General features: G+C 29.6%; 1 protein-coding gene across 1 annotated transcript in view; it reads right to left on the bottom strand.

The window, feature by feature from the left end:
• The window catches only part of LOC148311936 (uncharacterized), a 125,998-nt gene that overhangs the window by 44,053 nt on the left and 58,394 nt on the right, over nt 1-23,551 (bottom strand). Inside the window, exon 5 of the mRNA XM_088278301.1 lies at nt 12,379-12,552. Coding sequence (XP_088134427.1) covers nt 12,379-12,552 — 174 coding nt within the window. The remainder of the gene's footprint in view (nt 1-12,378; nt 12,553-23,551) is intronic.

The raw sequence follows: 23,551 nt of genomic DNA, 5'->3' as shown, positions 1-23,551 counted from the left end.
AGAGTAGTTATAAATTAAGCTTTTTTAATAATATGGAAAGGAAACAATGTTTATAATCCGTAGCATTGTTTAAGGTACGTAAATAAAAGTACCTATCGAAGAAATAATTTATTAGTTAAATAAGTCAACACTTTAAAAACATATTAATATTTTTTTTACAATGGCATAATATTAGATAATTTACATATTTATATCGTAAAATTTATTATAAATACAAATGATATTGAATAAATAATTTTATTCCATGAAGATTATATATAATATCTATATAAAACCCTTATCCGCACCCAAATGGTGCATAGGGCACTGTGTCATATAAACGCAGTGTTATCTTGATCGTTTATACATACTCCGCTTCAGGTACCAGTCCATGGTAATTTTGAATAAATATTACAGTGAAAAAATCACTAATATTTATTTTACCCCCCTTGGGAATCGAACCCGGGACCTCCAGAACGGTAGCCGAGCGTGCTGACCATTACACTACGGAGGCGGACAAAAGATGAAGATTATTGGAACTTATTTTTTCAAAAACGTATTATTGCATTATATTATGATTTTTTTGTTGTTTAATCATGTATAAATAATAACATATAAAAACACTCATTTTGTTTTATTATGTATGATTTATAATAATAAAATATATAATATATAATGATGTTAAGTGCATTAAAATTTTTGTTGTGCATGTATTGTACGGGTTCAATTCCCGACAAATTTATTTTCAATTGATTTGCGTGTTTGTGGTGTATTTTTCATATTTGCCTTCCTTACTATCCTACCGGCAAAGAAGCCTTTAAAAGTAGAAGCTTTGCGAGTTATTCCAAAAAATGTCAGGCTTGTCGCTAAGGAGAAACAGCTTTTTGGCATGAAGCATTTCGGATATTTAAATGTGATCAAGTCGGAATAATTGGAAAATGTGAAAAAGGCGAAAAATATTTATAAAAATAGAATGTCGTGGTGCTCTTTTTTTCCCTACATTTTTGACATCTCAACACAGATGAAGAAGAAAATGGAAGTCTATTTGCATGGCTTATGACCTATCATAGGCTGGTTAAATGATCATTTTACACACGAGCAACATTTACCAATTCTGCCCACGATTGACAACCACACTACTCAAATTTTTGAGACTCCTCGATGTATTGATCAATCTTGTAACACAGGTGATAAACCCCATAAATACCTAGACTATATATTCTTCTTCATCTAAGATGTCAAAAATGTAAAAATAACTCCTAAGTGGATATAATTCAGATTTGTGAGCAAGTATTTATACACACTTAAAATTGTATTATTTCTCTGCCTACTCCTGCGATAAGCGGCGTGTTGGTTAGTTAGTTTGTAGAACTAGACACTTAGAGTGACATTTTGCTAAATACTCCACGGATAACATAAGACAAGCAATGGTTTATACCGCAGTGGATACCGTTCTCCGGTTGGCAAATAATAATCCACGTTAAATTCCGGCTGCAGGACCAGGTTCTCATGCAGTAGAGCTCATATTTATGTAAATCAACACTACCGTTCCAGTAGAACGTTGCAACAACGCTCTATTCAGTAGCTGTAGATTACAACAGAATCGCGAAGGGATATTCAAGCGGGCAAAAAATGAAATCAACCCATTTTTGAAAGATTTGAGGATATTGAATATAATTTATCTTGCGAGAACGAGTCAAAACACTGAACTAAAATTATTGTAAGATTAATGTTTCATATTGACATTTCTAAGTGGAACGGCATTTTATGTAATAAAATAACAACTTTATTGTTTTTTCCACATATATTTCATTTGACCAGTAATCGGGTTTCGTAGTTACCAACATCATCAAACTGGAGATGTCGGTAACGATGAAACCTGGTTACTGTTCAAATAAAATATATGTGGAAAAAAACTATTCAGTTTTTATTTTATTATTTCAAATTATTGCGAAAAAACAATTTTTGAGTTTATGATTGTAATACTCTCCTTATCATTCATCGTTCTCTTTATGTAATAATACTTTTTTGTGATATTATTACACACGGAGGTAATGAATGTAAAGGAGAGTTACTATATTTTCAATATATAAAATATTTATTATTGTAGTTCAAAAGTAAAAAAAACAAACAATTACAGATTACGAGTATGGTGTGTGATAAATAATCCTTTGTTCTTAGTAATTTTTAAATATATACGTATATGTCGTTGGTTGCTTCTCGTTGGAAAGGATAAGGTAGAAAGTGAATTAATTAAAGTCCAGGTGTAATTATTTTATTGTACAACCTTTTTACTGTAAATTGTTATTGTATCCATTGTATGTCATGTATAAAATCTAATAATTAAAAAAAAAACAATATCTATAAAAATTATTGTATTAACATGTAAGTATTTCGGCTCAACACAGGCCATGCCTAAGGAGCCGTATTACAAATAATTTTTTAAAAATCTCAAAAAAATGTATCTATTAAAAACAAAATTAAATGTATATAACACAATAAAAGGTATTTTATTTATATTACTACTAAATTATTTGAAAAAAAAAATAATGCGAACCGTTGTTTTAAAATCTCTTCTATAACTTCCTGTAGTTATCTGGCAGGAGAACATTCTTGAGATGATCTTAGTTTACAAAGATTTGTTTTGTTAAATTCTATTTTGACTTAATTCTAAACAGCAAAATAAAAAGTGCAACTGCATAAAATAAATTCAAAACATCGATTTTATTAGTATTATTATTTAATCCATCATTCATATATTTTTCACCTATTTCTTTATTTTTATAAATATAATATAAACAAACTGGTTTCGAATATGTTATACGTCAGAGTATGAGATCCCTTAAAAAATTATCCCTTAAAATTAACTCGAGTGGGAAATGACATTTATGAACTCATAACAGTAGATTATAAATATTATGTCTAATAACCACTATGCATGTTGTAAAAAGAATGAAATTTAAAGTATTTTAAAAAATGTGTTCAAAAAGATTTTTTTTGTTTATGTAATTTTGTATATTGCAGTTCAAAAACATATTCCAACTGTAAACGCAGTGTTATCTTCATCGTTAACACATGAAAGAAATGTGATCAGCCCTCCGCTTCAGGTACCAGTCCAGGGTTATATTAAATAAATATTAAAGTGAAAAAAATCACTCATATTTATTTAGTAAGAATCGAACCCCGGACCTCCAGAACGGTGACGAGGTGGTGACTATAACACTATGTAGGCAGTTTCAACTATAGCATGGCAAAAACAAGAATTTAAAAAATAAATCTTATTCATTAGTTTAGTATGTAAGGTAAACTAAAATTCCGTATTTTTTTCGGTTTCGGTAGATGAAAAACTGGCACCAATTCAAAGTTATCCAATTGTTTATTATAATAAGCATTGTAGTAAAAAAATACTAAATTGAATATAATTTTGTGATAAGTTGACCTCCTTGGCCATGATAAATATTTAATAGTAAAATTTTCCGCAATATATGTACATGCACACTTCAAGCACCTCTGGCTATGAGAATAAATTTGCATGGACTCTAAATAATATTATATGAAATAGCAAAGTAATCTATAAAGGAACAGAATAATAATAACATATTTAGTAAGACTAAGTTTTGAGTATAATATTTATCTGGGCCGAACCATTTTTATTTATGGATTTTGTACGGCTATTATTGCAATATGCATCGATGTTTTTTTTAATTAAATATTGTCTTGCATTCGTAATGCTGGATATTTTTGATATATGTAAATGGAGTAAATAATATGATTTAGATTTGACATATTATGTAATCGTTGACATTCACTGAAATAAAAAGAGTTTAAGGTTACACCTTCGCGCGGGTAAGCGCGAAACCTAGAGGTCTTGTAAAAGTAGAATAATAAATAATTATTTTACAGAGATGTTGCTCACAAAACAAAAGATAAATAAATAAAAATACGTGTATTTATATAGTGGTATGACAATTCGTTATGGTAAATTTTGACGATGAAAATATAAAAACAAAATTTATTTTCTAACGTTTAAAACAAAAATATCGATTTTTAATGTCCACATTGTAATATGATTTAATTAATGTATGTAGATCGAATAGTTTATTCTTCTTAATATCAGTTAATAATTGTTTTGTTTTTTTTTTATTTTATATTTTTTTATCTTTATCTCTTCTCATAGCCAAAATCACTCGATAACGGTTGGAGGCTAAAAAATAATGAAAAATACAAAAACATTTTTTTAAATTTTTTTATTCGGAAGTGCAATAAACAGTTTGATAACAAAATAAACAAAATAATTAAATAACACCAGAGATTGACAAGTTTAAAGCCCTATAATACGAGACCTCGCATATTTATACTTCTATAATACATTCCTATCCTTATATATTCCTCACACAGGTTGAAATATAAATGAAAATGTTTTAAAATTGTAAAAGTATTTATTTAAAAATACGTGCATTAAATGCTTGATGTCGGTAAAGTTCAAAGTTAATAAATAAACATTTTTTAGTTTTTATTTACAAGTACTTGATTTTTATGTGCTTTTGCTAAAAATTGCAATAATCGTGACAACATATTAAGCCGTATTGTTCAAACTAGGATTTAAATTATCATGAGATTTAAAAGATTATATTAAAATGAATGGAATTTTTTTATGTATTGAAAACATATACATATCTCAGCAAATCTTAAACATTCACTCTTAGATTAAAAAACACAGTAGAATATTGCTCATATTTATTTATTGGCTGGTTCTGAATAATGTGTGTACACTTCGATGGACAAAACTGATAATAAAATATTAAACTTCAAAGAAAACGCTCATTTAATCGATAAAATTAGTGTAATAAACAATTGTATCCATCGTAAAAACACTTACATAGTGTTTGTTGTACCATTATCTTATTACATACACATAACCCGTGATTTTGAATAAAATAAAATAAACCTTGTTAAACTACATCGTAACAAACAAACAAAATTGATAATCACTTTGAAATTACTGGTTAGTTTTTTCGAACAACGAGAACACGTTCGGAATAATAACGATAAAGATCTAAGAAATATATATATGTATATATATATATATATATATATATATATATATATATATATATATATATATATATGTGTATATATATATATATATATATATATATATATATATATATATATATATATATATATATATATATATATATATATATGTGTTTATAAACAACTAACATCATTCAATCATTATAAGTAAAAAGGGCAGATGTAAAGTTATCTATACTACGTAGATAACTCGTGAAATTTTCATTAAATACCACCCCTGGATTTCTCCACTTCTTCAGGTTATCGAAGCCAGTTTTCCATTCCTCTGCTGCCTCAGATTCCACTAAAGTTCACGGTAGTTCTCCGCACAATTGCTTTATAGCTTCAACTGATTTAGAAGTGTAAAATCCTTGCATCCTCAATTTATAACTATGAAGGTAATTCAATGTCCTGTACACCGTTTGGTGAAATGTAAGAGAAAGTACATAATAAGTTTTCGATAGATTGAGATACGATTTCAAGCTTATTTTTGTCATGACTTTGTAAGTCAATTCAGGTTTCGCGCTTACCTTACTAAGTCGTGTCGCTTAAATTTACATAAATCGAAGTCTTCATTCCAACTAGAAACGACACTGAGAGTTTCACCGTAAATCACCACCTTACTTGTTTACATATAAATCTTACAAATAGGTACCAAATGGGAAGAGAAGAAGAAACAAAGACAAGAAATTTATAGTCTACTACTATATATTACCATCACGCCGTTTTTATGTAGGAGTAGGCTGAGAGGATGAAACGCCACATCCGTCTGTACTGACATACACTTCAGCTTTCTTCTCATCCATACATGACTTAGTAGAATTTTGACAACAAATTTTAGGTCGTACTAAGTCCTTTTTGGCTGTTTTCGTTCTGTTCTCCCGTTCACATTTGGCAAATATACTTTCTTAGTCATTCTCTCGTTATCCATTCGCTCTACATGTTCATACTACCTTACATAATTTTTCATAATATTTAAAACTATCCCAAGATTAGCCTTCAGTTTTAATGTCTTCATTTATATTTCTGTCATTTACCCATTTTACACACATTCGTCTCAGGGAACGCATTTCAACGGCGTTTTCATAATTTTTTTCTTCTAATCTTTTTCTTATCTTCTTATATTCTGTGTATCTTTTTCATTTATCAGTGTTAGAACTTTATTGTGGAGTGCCTGAACTGAAGTTAAGCTTCCATGGACATTTTTTTGTTTACAATAATTCCCTTCAAAAAAACATTTATCGTATTCCCTGGATTCATCATTCCTTCAATAGCTTTATCCACTTTTTCATCCATTGAAACATGTTATACCTTGTTATCTTCAGGGAACGATAGTCACAAGTATCTATCGATCTCCGAAGAAAACAAGTTATCTGCCAAAACACAGAGGAATAATATTTCCAAAACAAATATGGTTTGAAATAATATTTCTGTTCATTTATGTTGAATAAGTTTATAAAAATGCGGGTAAAATTATTTAAAACAAAATATTAAAAAATATTGGTTTATCTTTAAAGAGTGACTCTATTTCTCAAGTTAGTTTTCAGAAATAAAAACATTTTGTTAATTATGTATTTAGTTGCCTCAAAGTACGATTCCCAAAACTTATCTGAATTTATTCATTGTGAGACATATTATATGTAAGTGCCCCTACAAATCGCCCACTCCTTTCAATAACGTCACATATAAAAAAAACTTAATTTTACAGGAGATCTTTTTTAAAGTTTAAAAACAAAATGAAATGTATTAAAAATAAATATCATGCCACTTATTGAATTTTTTGCTTAACAGATCTTTTTAGGTAGAACTTGAATGTTTTTTCTCCATTTGAAAAATATTTAGTATTTTTGAAAAAATAATTGAACGATACCCTTTCTTCAAAATGCAAAAACAACACTTTCTACGTGCAGCGGGTGAATATTAAGTTAAAAATATGCCGCTTTTGCTGGGATATAGTACATTTTCTGGGCATTCCGTAAACATGCACAACTGAAAATTGACAATTTTTGATATATGACGTTGTTGAAAGGAGTGAGCGAAATGTAAGTCCTTTACAATTCACTCATTATGATGTCACTGATCGTTCATATGAGTCTTTTCCATACTCATTTTTTATATGTCTTGTCAAAATAAGCAATAAATTTAATTGCATTTATTTTTAAATTTACATATCCTTTTTTCTATTCAAGCATGCGTGATTTATTATACTAGTATATTAGTATTTTGATATTATAATTCTTTCATCAAAGTGTTTCTACTCAAACAATTATGTCATAATTAACACAATGTTGGAGACAAACTACGTCATTTATATTCCAATATCATTATTTGTAATAAGATTTTTAAATAAGATAATTGAATTTGCTGTATGTACAGTATATTCAATAAAAAAATAGCGGGATGTAATGTTCAGTTTTGTTAAAGCCTCAAACATAGGGTCTTTTTAATTATTGTTTCGGCATTAACTTTATGGTAAGACATGTTACAATGATTAAAGAAAACACTTCGTTTTTTACAACTTAAGTTTTATTATAGAATACATGTTTCAGAAGTTAAACTTCCATCATCCAGGTCTGTATAATAACTAAAATATAAAATATAAAATTGTTCTATAAATAAGGAGAGGGGAAAGTAAGGGGAAGGGGTTAGTCAAGGGACGGAGTTTGAAAACAAATGTTGGTAATTATTTTTCGGAATTTGCAAATCATATAATAGATACTAATCACTCATAAATTAAAATTATTACACCTTGTTCCATATAAAGGCCAAATTATGAATTATCTTGAAAATTTAGAAATCCAAAAAAAACTGAATTCTAATAATAATTTATTAAATAATATATTGTTTCGAAATTCTTCACCATTGCTTTCCATTTTTCCTTTGTTTTCAAACTCCGTCCCTTGACTAACTCCTTCCCCTTACTTTCCCCTCTCCTTATTTATAGAACAATTTTATATTTTATATTTTAGTTATTATACAGACCTGAATGATGGAAGTTTAACTTCTGAAACATGTAGTCTATAATAAAACTCAAGTGGTAAAAAACGAAGTGTTTTCTTTAATCATCGAAACATAGGGTCAATATGAGTAATCTGTAAGGTATCGTTTAGACAAGGCAGCTGTTCGTTTAAGATTATTATTAGTTGAACTTCGGCTGTTTTCGCTTGTCATCGGCCGATTTGTGAAGCTTACGATCACATACCATAAGGGACGTGATAATGAGCGTAACTAATTACTTAAACAGATTCATAGGTACTTATACATATGTAATTCAATAAAGTATTGATTCTCAGAAATTTATTGAAATTTAAAACACACATCTCATTTCAGATGTTTTTATGTTTTTGTTGGACTCCGTAGTGTAGTGTTTAGCGTATTTGGTTTCCGTGCTGTTTTCCCGGTTTCGATTCACATGGTGGGGGAAGAATAAAATAATTTGATTTTACTCTTATATTTATTTGACCGTTTTAAAGACTTTTAACGATTAAAATAACACTATTTTAACATTCACTATTTGGCATATAGTACTCTATGCACTAAAAAGCACAAAAAGGCGTTAAAGGGTAGAAAAATCTCTTTGTTGGATTAAAAAATAATCGTTTTATTTTCAATTATAACAAGATCTTCAACGGAGAGAGAAAACGTAAGAAAAAATAATTTTCTTTAAAATAAAATTAATAAAATTTAGTTAAATTAAATTAAGTCTTTCTTACTGTATAACTGGCAAGGAGGACTAACGATGATGAAAGAGGTTGGTAGTAGAGAAGATGTGAACTTTCAATGGGATGAACGAAGAAGAAAATGTGACGGCAAAATATATCTACCTATGTATGTACATATGAATAATCCATATAATATAGCATTTGACATGATTTATATAAATTACTCATTTTTTTGGGATAAATGTTTTTATGCATTTTTTTAAGAGGTGCAGGCGAGATTCCGGGACTCCAGATTCACAAAACACACTTGCATCTATCTGCACCGATGACTACGGGCTTATCATTCTAAATTGTGTGCATTACAAGTGCTCTTAATTAAGACCGTAGAAAGCCCCCGGCTGCAGTTAGCCTCGGTATTGCCAGATCATGAGGTACACCCTTCATTCGCAGAAATCAGCCGTTACCTTGCACACGGACTGAGTCTAAGAGTAGAACGTAATTTGTAGGTATGCGTTCCGCCCTAAGATATGCTGGTAATTTAGCAGAGAATATGTGTAATCTACTTCGGTTCTAAGCGCTCTACTAAATGCGATCTGCCTAAGGAAAGACAGACGGACAACGCGTATGCAGTTTTAATACTGATTAGCTTATGTTATTCTGAAGATACTACACCGCTAGATGAACGAAAGCATCATATCTGTCTACCGACACTGGAAACTAACTATTAATTAATAGATTTATATTATCCACTGACACTTCGTGATGGAATTGCATTTTAAATATATTATTAGATTAAAACCAATATTTTTAGCTCTTCCATTTTATTTATAAATAAAGTGGAAAAGCCTAAAATATTGGTTTTAATCTAATAATATATTAACTATTAATTATATAAGCACATTTTAATCTAATTTATTGTTTCGGCATTTATTTTGTGGTAAGACATGTTACAATGATTAAGGAAATACTTATTTTTATACCACTTGAGTTTTATTAAAGACTACTAGTTTCGGAAGCTTAACTTCCATCGTCAGGTCTGAATGATAACTAAAATATAAAAGATAAAAATGTTATATAAATAAGGAGAGGGGTAAGTTAGGGGAAGGGGGTTGGTCAAGGAGCGGAGTTTGAAAACAAAGGAAAAATGGAAAGCAAAGGTGATGAATTTTGAAACAATATATTATTTCCTAAATTATGAATAGAATTAAGGTTTTTTGGATTTTAAATTATCTAAATAATTCATAATTTGGCCTTTATATGGAACAAGGTGTAATAATTTTAGTTTATGAGAGTGAAATGAGTGATTTGTATCTATTATGTGATTTGCAAATTCAAAAAATAAATACCAACAAGACCGCTACTATGTTCTCTAGATTCTAATCTTTCAAAGTCATAAATTTGTTTGTACAATTATTTCTTTACTCATCATCTTGATATGTTTTTATTTATATTTTATTAAAAGTTGTTGATTATACCAAGTGATCCTAAAATCTAGAAATAACAGCAATAAAAACTGCACATCCCCAACTATCTCACTCCAAAGATAATTTAATTAAAATAAAATAACAACTTTGTTACTTTTTCCCACATGAATTTTATTGGACCAGCAACTGGGTTTAGTCGATACCGACATCATCAGATTGGTTTTCAGATCATTTTAATATATAAAATGCAGTTCCACAAAGAAATGACACTTAAATCTAATTTAATTACCCATTCCTTAAACCGACCCACTCACCTAAGTATGAATATTTTAATGTTTTAGAATTAGTACATGTTTAACCCTGATGATGACCAGGTTTTTGTCGAAACCAGTTGGAGAAAAAATGTACCATTAAAAAAAGTGGTCAAAAACAAAGTTGTTTTATTTCACAGAGTTTATAAAATATGCCACAAAGTATTTTAGAAAAACATTAAAGAAAAAAATTCACTCTCACAATTTTGATCAAATTTTCTTACTTTATTCGAATATTTTATAATTCCTTAATTAATTAGGAATTCATATAAGTTATTTTTGCTCAAATAATTCCTTAATTCTTAATTCCAGGATAATCATTGTTTAAAACTTATTTGTGATTTGATTTTATTTTATTATTTCTAATTTAACATCAAATTTGTTAATTTCATCTGGAAATAACTGTCCATAAAACATAATTAATATTTTGTTTTATTTACTTATTTGAAATTTAATATGTTATAGAATTTAAGCATAATAATATAATTCTAGAAAAAAAATGCTTTTAATGAAACCTAGAGAATCACGTTACATTTAAATCTTCTTAGTTATGAGATATAGGCAGATCAATGGATATATTTCATTATTTACGAGTACATGAAGTATGAGACTTAAAATACTGAGGTATTTGTATGTTCAAAGCTTGAAGTTTTATGAATACGGATTGATAAAACAAACATAAATCCTTTCCACATGACTTTGATTAAGATCAAAACTTACGATAAATGGTTTCTATATAGAACTGTTTATGGAATATTCAATATTTCGTATAATAAATAATTCCACATCTTCGAAAATGGTAACCCAAGACATAAATGATACTGCATCGCAACTGTCAATAAACTATATAATAATGTTACAGTCGTATTTTATGGTATGAAACTAGGATTTAAGGTGTCACCAAACTAGTAAGGTCATAGTCGTACTTTAGAGATTGAAACTAGGATTTAAGGTGTCACTTAACTAGTAAAGTCAAAGTCGTACTTTAGAGACTGAAACTACGATTTTAGGTGTCACCAAACTAGTAAGGTCATAGTCGTACATTAGAGATTGAAACTAGGAATAAAGGTGTCAAAAAAACTAGTGAGGTCACAGCCGTATTTTAGAGATTGAAACGTTGATTCAAGGTGTCACCAAACTAACAAAGCTACGTTTGTATTTTACAGATTGAAACTACTATATAAGGTGTCACTAAACTATTCAATAAAGTTATAGTTGTACTTCAGAGATGTAAACTACAATTAGTAGTTTATTCCTTTAAAAAATCTGTTTAAATAAATATACATCAGTACATTATTTTTGAAAAATTTGTCTGACTAAAAAAGATGTGTAATATGGGTTGAATTGATTTTTCAAAATTTTAATTTATTCTTAAATCAGTATTATTCTATATTGTAATACGTGTTTCGATTCACTGAACATTAATATCAAGTACTATATGCGAAAATTGGACTAAATTTCAGTGTTATTTATTAATTATTTTTGTATTAATTTGCACATCAAAACACTTGTTAAATTTACGATATATTTGGAAGTAATTTTTGTTATTCATTTTATCTTAAATGTTTAACACCTACATATGTATGCATGTATACGGATAAAAGAGTTTGTGACTTTTTTTAGATATATCGACGTTTATAGAATGATCAACAATTATTTGTTTATTTTCATTTTATATCTGTTAGCGAGTATATATTTTATTACACTATACAACATAGTATTTTGAATGATGAATATGAATACACAATGAATCATAGAAGTTTAAAAATAACATGAGAAAAAAGTGACTACTTTTAGCTGTTTTGATTCTTTATTTTTCATACGCATCTTTTATGGGCAATAGAACAACAGTCAGTAAGACATTAGGAGTAAAAATGTTAATGCAAGTGATGCTAAAAAAAGGATTTTGTATCAGATGATTCTTACCTTTTGATCCCCAAACCGCATTTGCCTTCTCGCGTTTCTTGATACGTTCATTCTGCACAAGAAGGCTCTGTCTTCTCCATCCACAGGCGTTCTGCACAGTTCTGTCTGTACTCCTTGATGGTCCTGCTTGTCTATTATGTCGTAAACGCTGTCACCGTGGATGAGCAAGTCTTCCTGGGAACAAAGATTTAGGATTATTTTTTGACATCTCATCAAAGATGAAGAAGAATATGGAATTTTTAATTAATGTTTTACTTAGTAAATACCACTATTTCTTAAAATCTACTGTGACACGTGTATCATTTTCAAACACCGATACTAAGTAAAACATTAATTAAAAATGGATAGATTTTACCACAAAGTGACTGCCGAATCAATTATTGAAAGAATATGGAAGTCTGGGCATTTTCGGGGCTGACAACCGTCATTGTGAACAAGTATATGGACACACTAAAAATGTTGTGAAAGATTTAGTACATTATCACTGAAGAGAAATATAAAATAATGTCCCAATAGTAGGCAGAGAGAATAGAATGCCACACCACTCTACCTTTGAAAATATTCTTTGTCTCTTCCACATTCAATTGTATCCTCGTAAGCACCCGCCGAATATTTCCACTCCTGACACTTTCAACTATTTGACATACTTCATGCCAAGTTTTCTACAGACTTTCTCTGCTCCTTTTTCCAACTTCATTCGATTCATATATTCAAAAGTAATTAACAATTGACTATGTTAAAAATTACTATAATTTTGTTAACAAAGGAAAAAAAATGTTGTTGTTAAAGGATACGTATAAAAACGTGTTTTCCTTAATTATGCGTCGAAAGCAATACACGTATAAATACGTTATTTTGTTTAATCATCCTGTTGATTATTTGTGGGATACATATACAGATAATGAAGAGAAAATAGGCACAAAATACTACATCGCAACTTTAAATTCAAATGATAATTTCCTATGGAAACACTACAATATTCAGGGTTTGGTATCAGACTGTCAACAGTATCAAAAATATTGAAGCTCAATGGGGGTAGTTGAACTTGAAAATTTCATTAAAATTTTAAAATAATTTGCTTTCTGGGTTATTTAAGTCTAATATCGATCGTTTTGTGTGATAGATTATTTTTAACACTGCTAGTGCTACTTTTTTAATCGTAGTGTAATATATTTTGTATAATCCCCATCAAAACGTCTTCGCAAAATAATGAAAGTGATAATGAAATGTTTGCAGACAATTTATAAGATTGTTCTTGCCACAATGTATATAATAGTGTTATTGAAAAATAAAATAAATAGTGATGATGACGACATACGATACCTAAATAAATTAATATTTTTTTCAAAACACGTAAAAAACGCGAAATAATATTTTTCATTCTTGTTATATGGTAAATATAGATGTAGAAAAACGTATACGAATTCAAATTCAGGGTATTTTATTTCGAAAAATATCAGTTGTAGTAATTTAACATGGAACATATTTAGGCCACAAGGTAAACTTGAGAATGGTAAAACATACTTATTTATGATGCACTTACAAATAACGTATCTTCATACAATAAATATACTGAAATTCAACAGGATTGAAAAGAGTGTTTCTTCAATGGTAAAATTATGTTTTATACTATCATAATTTCGTACAAAACTCACATCATAAAACGATAATAATATATAACCCTCATTTATCAGCTAAATTATTGCACATTGCACGCATGAATTAAAATATAATGTATGGAAGACGGTGGGTATGTGCTCATTGATGTTCATTATAAGCGACCTATCGAAGACCTTTAGTCATGTGTTGCAATCAATTAAAAAGGTCAACATTCTTTACGGCATTCCCCTTATCCAGTAAACAAGCTCACTGGCAACACTCTAATCTATGGAGTTATCAGAAAATTTGAGCACGATCGTGTGATAAAAATTAATACACGTTTTTGTAGGACTCTATGGTGTTGTGATAAGGAAAACATGTATTTGACTGCCATGTTGTTTTTTGTTAATAAAAACAATAAAAAAAAGACAAATAATTATGGTCAAGTAATTCAATTCAGAGCCCAATGGTCTATTCTGGGTGTGGTTAAATAAAATAGATGTTTTTATCATGTCACATGATTATTACGACAACACAATGGCCCTCCATGTTTTTTTGTTATCTACCTAATGGAAAAGTTAGGCTTGCAAGTTATCAAACATTTTGGGTTCGTCTAAATCCATAAACACACGTCTAGTTTATCAACATAGGAGTTATTTTTGCGTTTCGACATCTCAACGAATAAAAATATAAATATCTAGGTATTTACATGATAAGATATTATTAATTGATTCGGCATTAACTTTGTGGAATGACATGTTGATTATTATTAAAAATTAAACACTTGAATATGCCACATAATGAGTTTTATTTTTATACACAACTAGTTTCGAAAACTTAGAGATGTTTTCATCTAGTGGAAAAAATTATAACTAACGAGCAAAACATATTTAGGGGTATATATAGGTTGAGAGGATAATAAATATTGGGAAGGGGGGGGGGGGTTAAGGAACAAGATTTTTTGTAAAAAGAAACATAGATAATAAATAAGGCATGATAAGACCTAAAAATAAGAATTTCTTCTTAAACTTACTCAAATCAACCATAGAGGCTGCTAAAAAATCTCTCACTATTCTCACTCATTCGTTCCACATGTCCAAACCATCTCAATACACCGTTCCTAATTTCATCGATAATCCTTATTTCAGCCTTGAATTCATTCCTTATTTCACTATTTGAACACCTATCATTTATCATTTTACCGCACATTCCATCACTTTGATCGTATTTCGACTGCGTTCAGTCTATTTTCATGAAAATAACCTCTTTCTACACCTGATGGTGCATAGGGCACTGCATCATATAAGCGTGATGTCATTTTGACCTTTAAAACGTGAAGGAAAGGTGATCAGCCTTTGGCTTCAGTTACCAGTCCAGGGTAATGTTGAATACATATTAGAGTGAAAATATATATTTATTTGACCTCCCCCTGAGAATCGAACCCGGGACCTCCAGTACGGTAGCCCAGCGTACATTACACTACAAATGTCCTTGTCCGCCTCTTAAAAATAACGACTTAAAAATATATATATTACAGATGAGAAGCTTTATTGTATATACGAATGTTTTAATATTTCCCCACGGATATGTTTGAATTTCCTCCTGAGATATGTCGAGCTTTCGCTTGGCGTGGAAAGTAAATAGTCGTGTACTCCCAAAGGGATTCTTATGAAGAAATAATTATACAGTACTACTATTCGTTGTTCCCGACATCCCCGCTCGCTGGGTGGTTCGCGCAATAATATTAGCTGGCTAATTATGACTTAAGTATTTCGGAAAGTATTTGCGAGAGAACCCCTAGTCTTTCTGCCTCCGCGGTGTCAATCACAGCTCGGAATATACGTCATAATTCCCGTGGATGTTGCTCTAATCATACGTTGTAGCTCATGTCAGTAATGTATGCTGAAGGATTTCATATTTCAGCCTGAGACGACTGCTTTACTGTGTAATCTTGGTTTATTTACCATATACCATATTTTGTAAAACTGAAAGCTCTTCAAAAAATGTAAAAAAATATATTAAATCGAACTAATTAATTTTTTTCTACTTAATTCAAGAAAAAAACATGTGTTTAACAATGTGCAAATTAAGAATTGTCGATAATTTAAATAAAATAAAAATTCTGATAAATTTCATTGCAAATTCTATGTTATGTCAATTATTTGAGTGTGTCCAAATATTTCTTTACAGATTTTTGGTTTTTCTCCACTTAGTTAACAAACTTAACATGGATTTATTAATATTGATTTCTTAATATAGATGAAGAAAAATATGAAAATCTGGGCATATATTGGGCTAATGACCTTCCGTAAGGTGGTTTATGAGATCACATCACACATGTGTTCACATTCAACATTCTACTCATGATTGACAATCACACAACTTAAATTTCGGAAGTTATATTGACGCTTCAATATAATATCTTCTGAAATAAGAGTAGTTTGGTCAATCATGGGTAGAACGGTAAATGTTACACGTGTTTTAAATGATCACTTAAACTAGCCTTTGGCAGGCCCTGTTCACACCCAGACATCCATATTCTTCTTCATTTATGTTAAAATATCAATCTTTTAATTACAATTATTATCAGGTATTAATGGTTATGAATATATTATCAAAATAATAAAGTATAATATTGAAAAACTAAAACTGTAACATCCTTTGATGTGTGAGTTTTTGTAACTGAAAGTTTTTGTAACTGTTTTTTTGCTAATACTTGCTGACGCAGAGCTACCTATGCACTAAAGTGGGCCGTTGGTGGGTGAAAAAAATATTTTTTTAGATATCAAAGACAAATGAGTCTAAAAAGTTGCATTTTGAATTGCACATAACGTAAAAAATATTTAAAAAAATATTCCATACTACTTTTGTCCCTAAACCAGAGCTTCAAGTTTTCGGAAAAGCTATTTTTTTGCGCCTACCAGCTGCCATTTCGTATTTTAGTATGTAGGCAGTTTAATTAAATGTTAAGATATTAATTAAATGTTAAGTTACGAAAACTTTGAGCTCTGGTTGAGGGCCAAAAGTATTGAATATATTTTTTAATATTTTTCTCGTTATGTGCGATCTGAAATGCAACTTTTTAGACCACTTTTATTGCTGAATTCACAAAAAAAACGTCATCGGTCCACTCTACTATATACCCCTTAAAACAACAAATTTATTTTCGAAATCAGGTAGAAAAATAGTAGGTACCGAACATAATGTGTTTTATTAAAAACAGTACCAAAAATAATGCGGGGTCTGTGTTTTATTATTATCAGTATACTTGTCACTGTCTTGTTTATACGTAAAGAGTAGTCAACGATCCCTGCATCTAATAAGTAAATATTTATTCACTACCTGTTGAATGATAATGTTAAATCTCAATTTATTACTTCGTAATTACCTAGTATTGATTCAAAACGATGATTGAATATCTGACTTCAATAATAATTTCAGTAATGACGATTATTACAATCATTATACACTCACATTGACTCTGTTTCCATAGAAAACCTTTAAGTGAATTCTGATTATTGTCTGCAAATTAAGCAAATCAACCTTCAAACAATGAAAGCATACATTGTGCTAAGTAGCCAGCATTAGTGTGATATAATAAAATATGTGTATAATATAAACCGATGAATGACCGTGGCCTTAATATAGCAGTCATAACGTATACAACAAAATCAAATGCTTAATATTTCGTAATTTTATATGTTTTTGATTATTAACGGAATTAAAATGGTATGCGATTGTTTAATAAAATATTCTGTTAGTTAATTATTGTATGTAAATATTTAATTAAATTTTGCAAGCATCTAGTTTACCCCCACCAAATACTTAGACTATTGATCTTTATTAAAAAATAAACTATGACTCGGATTTTTTTTGTAATTATTTTAATTTTTATGTAATTATTTTTTACCACTTAATTTTCATGTTATTATTTGAGTACAAATAAATAAATAATGATATTTTCATATGAACACATAAAATGATTTTTCATAAATCTCTGTAATTAAGTGGTTTAGAACGTTCGTCTACCACGCAAGAGGTTCCGGGTTCGATTGTCAGTAGAATCAATTTAAATTAATTATATATCAATATAGTTATTAAAGTGGTTTTTTACTCTGATATTTATTTTATTTTACCCCGGACTGGTACCTGAAGTGCAGGGCTGATCATTTTTTCTTTCGCGTGTTTAACGATCAAGATGAAACTGCTTCTATACAATGCAATGCTCTATGCAGTTATATAGCAACAATTAGACAAGCTAACTGAAACTACTCAAATATAATCGGTAAAATGGTACCTACGTGATAAAATATATTGATGTAAGGGTAATAATAACAATAATAAGATAAATAAACTGAAACTCCTTAAGTTTTATGAGAAATTAAATTTCCTATACATACATTTAAAAGATTATAATTAAGGTAGTACTGTAATAACAATAAAAAAATGTTTTTTTTTTTAATTATTTTTTTTAAGTCGAGGCATTTACGGTCATCAGCCCCGTTAATGCCCAGACTTCCATATTTTTCTTCATCTTTTATGAGATGTCAAAAAATAATATGAAAATAACTCATGTAATTGGAGATAATCCAGATTTTGTGAACAAGTATTTGGACACACTCAAAATGTTGTAAATAACAATAATTGGGTAAAATAACTAAAACTACTCAAGTTTTATCAAAATAAACGTAACCTATATTTTTAAAATTTTAAGGTTAAAATAACAATAATTGGGTAAAATAACTGAAACTACTCAAGATTTATCAGAATTTTCTTAACAATATGTTTAAAATATTGATATTAAGGTTATAATAACAATAATAAGGTAGCAAAAACTGAAACCCCAATAGTTTTATTACCAAATCCATACCCATGTGATAAAAATACTACTTAAAAGGTTATAATAATAATAAATAAGGCAAAGACGACTGATACTTACCTACCTACGTCACTTATCTAACTAATATCCACGTCAATTCCTCCTGCTTTGTTCTCTCAAAACTACGTATTCAGTGGTCGCCCCCGACTTCTTAATACGTTAAAACGTAATAATATTAAATCACCGTAATGATTAACTGATTGCCTTTTCGTTTACCAACACATTCAGTCGAGTGGTGACTAGTAATTTGTAGTTCTGTTTGGTGCGTACGCATCTAGCTATGGACATATTATCGCCCGACCAAGAAGAATGAGGTATCCAAGACTATTGTATAACCTAAGTACCTTCAAATTTAACAACAGTACGAAGTAAAACACATCAATGGGAAATATAAAATGAAAAATATTCCATAAATATATATTTGAAGCACTAAAATTGTGATTTTCCATTTTATAATTAAAATGTAACTTTGTTTTAAAATCACTATAAATATTTTATTATAACTTAATTATAATGTCTACCGGTTTCGAAGCTGACGGCTTCTTTATCAAGTATTAATCAGTCTTGATAAAGAAGCGGTTTGTTTCGAAACCGGTAGATATTATAATTAAGTTATAATAAAATATGTATAGCGATTTTAAAATAAAGTTACATTTTTAAAATGCAAAATATTCTGTAATTTATATTTGAAGCACTTACTTTGTGATTTTCCAATTGATAATTAAAATGTAACTTTGTTTTAAAATCACAATAAATATTTTATTATAACTTAATTATAATGTCTTCCGGTTTCGAAGCTAACCGCTTCTTTATCAAGACTGATTAATACTAAAACTCTATCTACTAAAGCTCTATCTATTCTATTTTTGAATTTGACATCTTCCGCAAACCGTTTTTCTTTGCGCAACTCTGAAAAATTACGGATTACAGTAAATATATTACACTATTTGATTTAAAATATGTTTCGTAATTGTTTTTCCCGATTAAATTATTTTAGTCAAGGGATTTTTATGAGACGAATGTGGTTGGTAATAGAAGCTGAGGAAGACGAAAGAAAACTTAGCATGATCAAATATTTCATAAACTTGAATGTGGTTAGATCAGGATTTAGATAATTGGCGTATATATATGAGAAGACTAGAAGAGGTGAAGATTGTGCATAAAGACAGATTTTTGTGGCATTCTATTCTCTCTGCCTACCCCTGTGGAGAGCGGCATGATAGTTAATTAGTTACAAAATATAAATGTTAACAAAAAAAATTAAGCAAAACTTTATTATTTTACATGTTTCATTTGTTGTTTGGAGGTAAAGTATTTTGTTGATTACCAAAATAAAGACTGGTCAGTCGGTCGTCAAAGCGTTGAATCCATTAGGAAAAAAATCACTTAAGCAGGCGTCATCCGCTACCGTTGTATGTACTGTTTAGAGTGAAATTATGATTAATGTTTTCTTTGATGAAAAAGACCATAGTCATGCCGCTGTATAAAACTTAGGATAGTGTCGGAGCAAATTCACTCCGGTAGCTCACGGGTCCAAAGAGGAATCACTTTTTTTTTCTTTCTGAAACCAGCGCATTGCCGCCGCGTCTAAATGTGTTACAATGAGTCAATGTTCGTACAATGTGACCGCAAATAAGATGACATACAATTATATTCTTTAATCGAGGTAAATAAAAAAAAATGAATTCGATAATTAGTACCCAAAGAGTAAATGTTGTCAACCATAAGTCGCTCATCGTCAACCAAGTACGCGCTGTGCTAAATTTATTTCTAACTGTTTTTGCTAATATTTTGCTTACGTCAATGCCTTAAAATGTCAAAACCAGTGTTTTTATACTATATTACCTCATTTTTTATAAAAATTGAGGAACAAGAGATAATTTCAAGAAAAACATGTTGTAAAAATGGACTTACAGATACATAAAAAGACCCTCACTGTAAAAAAGCACTCTTGTGATTATTCCTGACATGTAAAATGTAAGCACACCAGTATTGGTGTAAATTTTATTTGATGGGATTTCAAATTATTTTCCAAAACTTCAAACTCAATATACATACTTTATCTAAAATGAACTCGTCTGAAAAAAATGTGTAAGAATTATTCAACAAATATTATTTTTTACACAAAGTAAAAGAACAAATATAGTTTTTATCGGTAGGATAGAGTCAGGATTAAACAACATTTTTTTTCATATGCAGCAAAAATATTATTTTCAAACAAACTAAATATTACACTATTTTCCGTATCCCCTATACTGCTACGTTTACAAAACTCCATCAAAGACAAACATAAAAACATCAAACAATTTTCTACTTATGAGCATTATTACAAATGAGTACCTTCTCTAAACATGAATTAGGTAGCTGGGATTCGGTCAACGTTCTATCCTCAAACGTGCACTTGACCATGCACAAAAATACTTGAGTATCATATCACTTCAGAGAAGAGAACGAAAGCTTTCAATAAAATTGACTAGTAAGAACTCCTTTTAATTTATCTTTAAATAATAATAAGCTGCAAAAACAATTTAATACAAAAGTACAATATTTATTTAATGGAAAAAAATAATTTCATCACTTACTTATTTAATTATTTTTTTCATTAGTTATATTTTTAACAAAACACAATTTTTTGTAAATAGTCACGAAGCGAAGGAAGATGATTTTTCTAGGCAGTTGAATTATAAGGTTAGACTGACTATTTTATTCATTGGTACCTACTTATGGCCTATTTCATTCAATTGTGAGATAAAACGATGTACGATAGATGTTCGAATGATGAAATAAGGAAAGATGTAAGGCTGAGATAAGGATTATCGATAAAATTAAGAAAGCAAGGAATGTGGATCAAATGAGTAAAGAAAGAACAGTAAAATAAAATTTTGAGGCGAATCTAGTTGGAAATAGAAACAGAAGAAGGCCAATAAAAACTCGGAATAATCAAGCATTTTAAAGACTTGAAAGTGGTTAGGTCAGGAGTCGAAAAAATTGGCGGTTATGTAAGAAGAGATGTATGAATGAATGAAAGATTGTTTGCATATACAGATATGCGTGGCGTCCTATTCTCTCTGCCTACCCCTGCGGGAAAGCGGCGTGATGGTTAGTTAGTTACTTTTTGCCCACACTTATTGATTATAATTTTTTCCTTAGCAGTACGAATCTCTTTGCAGTTTCCCGGAGCGTAGTTTCGGGAGCTACATACTTTAGACTATAATGACTTGACATTGTGATTCACATCAATGAAATCACAAATAAGAGGATGTGAACCTTACCGTTGTTCTCTTGTTAGAGTTCACCTGAATACAATTCTTCTGTATGGACTCCACACTACAATATTCATTCATAAGCTATTGAAAGAGTCCAAAATAAATGCAAATTCCTATCAACTAATACCAACCCGCTACCGACGCACATGTGAACAAAATAGTTTTCAGTTTAGTCATTCAGGAAGTAATTATCATATGTGAGTACATATATTCCTATTCCCAGAGTGCACAAGTATGGAAAAGAATACACCCAGACCTCGCTTTGTGTCGTTTCACTTTGCGTTTTTTCGAAGTTGCGTCGTTACTGAATTAAGACCTATTTTCGCTATCTTTGATGTTCATGTGATTTCTAATGGAAAATAGCAAATCACTTTGTGTTATTTCAATTTGCGTCGCGATATTTTGGAACGTATCTACGACGCAAAGTGAGGGCTTAGTGTATAGACTAATGGACGATATTAAATGAGGTTTATGTATTAATTTTAAATCAAACACAGATTTTTTGAGTCTACTAAGTTGTATTTTATTAACAAAAAACACATAAAAAATTATACTGTGACAATTGTTTCGCCTTGTTAGGGCATTATCAAACGAATGTGAAGATCAAATGGACTACGGTCCTTATGTAGCTATACAATTCTAAGTGACAGTTTTAACACGTGCAGCGATAATTTATGGGAGACAACAGTAGCTAATGGGGGATGTAGGTATGTACCCTTATATTTGTTTTCTGGGAAAGGAAGAATTTATTGACAAGGCCATATTTTAGAGATTTTAATACAATTGTTGGTAATATTATTTTTAAGAATTTTTATATGTAGATGTAATTATTAATTTACCAATAACGCATCATGCAAGCGTTTACATAGAGAGAGATGGTGTACAGTAATAGTCTATTTAAATATATTTAAATAGACTATTACTGTACACTTAGAATTGTATAGCTACATAAGGACCGTAGTCCATTTGATCTTCACATTCGTTTGATAATGCCCTAACAAGGCGAAACAATTGTCACAATATAATTTTTTATGTGTTTTTTGTTAATAAAATACAACTTAGTAGACTCAAAAAATCTGTGTTTGATTTAAAATTAATACATAAATTAAAATGGAGTTCTACAAATTAAACGCCAAGTCAATAAATTAAATGAGGTTCATCTGCTAACAGTCTAAAGTCAATAAAAATTATGAAATATATATATTGAAGATTTTTCAGTCCTATATATTTTTATTATGACCTTGGACTGGTACCTGTAGCAGCAGGCTGATCACATTACCTTGGTGTATTTAACGATCAAGATATCACTGCTTCTACACGATGGAGTGCCCTTTGCACCATTGGGTGGGTGAGGGTAAGAAGAAGATATGTACAGTCGAATTTAGATATAAACGACCTTTTTCAAAGATAGTTGGCTTAAGGTTCCATT

Source organism: Brachycentrus maculatus, unplaced genomic scaffold (assembly GCF_059751285.1).
Source record: "Brachycentrus maculatus isolate JH-2025_06_01 unplaced genomic scaffold, ASM5975128v1 h1tg000055l, whole genome shotgun sequence".
In the NCBI taxonomy this organism is placed as follows: domain Eukaryota; kingdom Metazoa; phylum Arthropoda; class Insecta; order Trichoptera; family Brachycentridae; genus Brachycentrus; species Brachycentrus maculatus.
The sequence above is the reverse complement of the archived record's forward strand: the minus strand, read 5'-3'. Positions and strand labels throughout refer to the sequence as shown.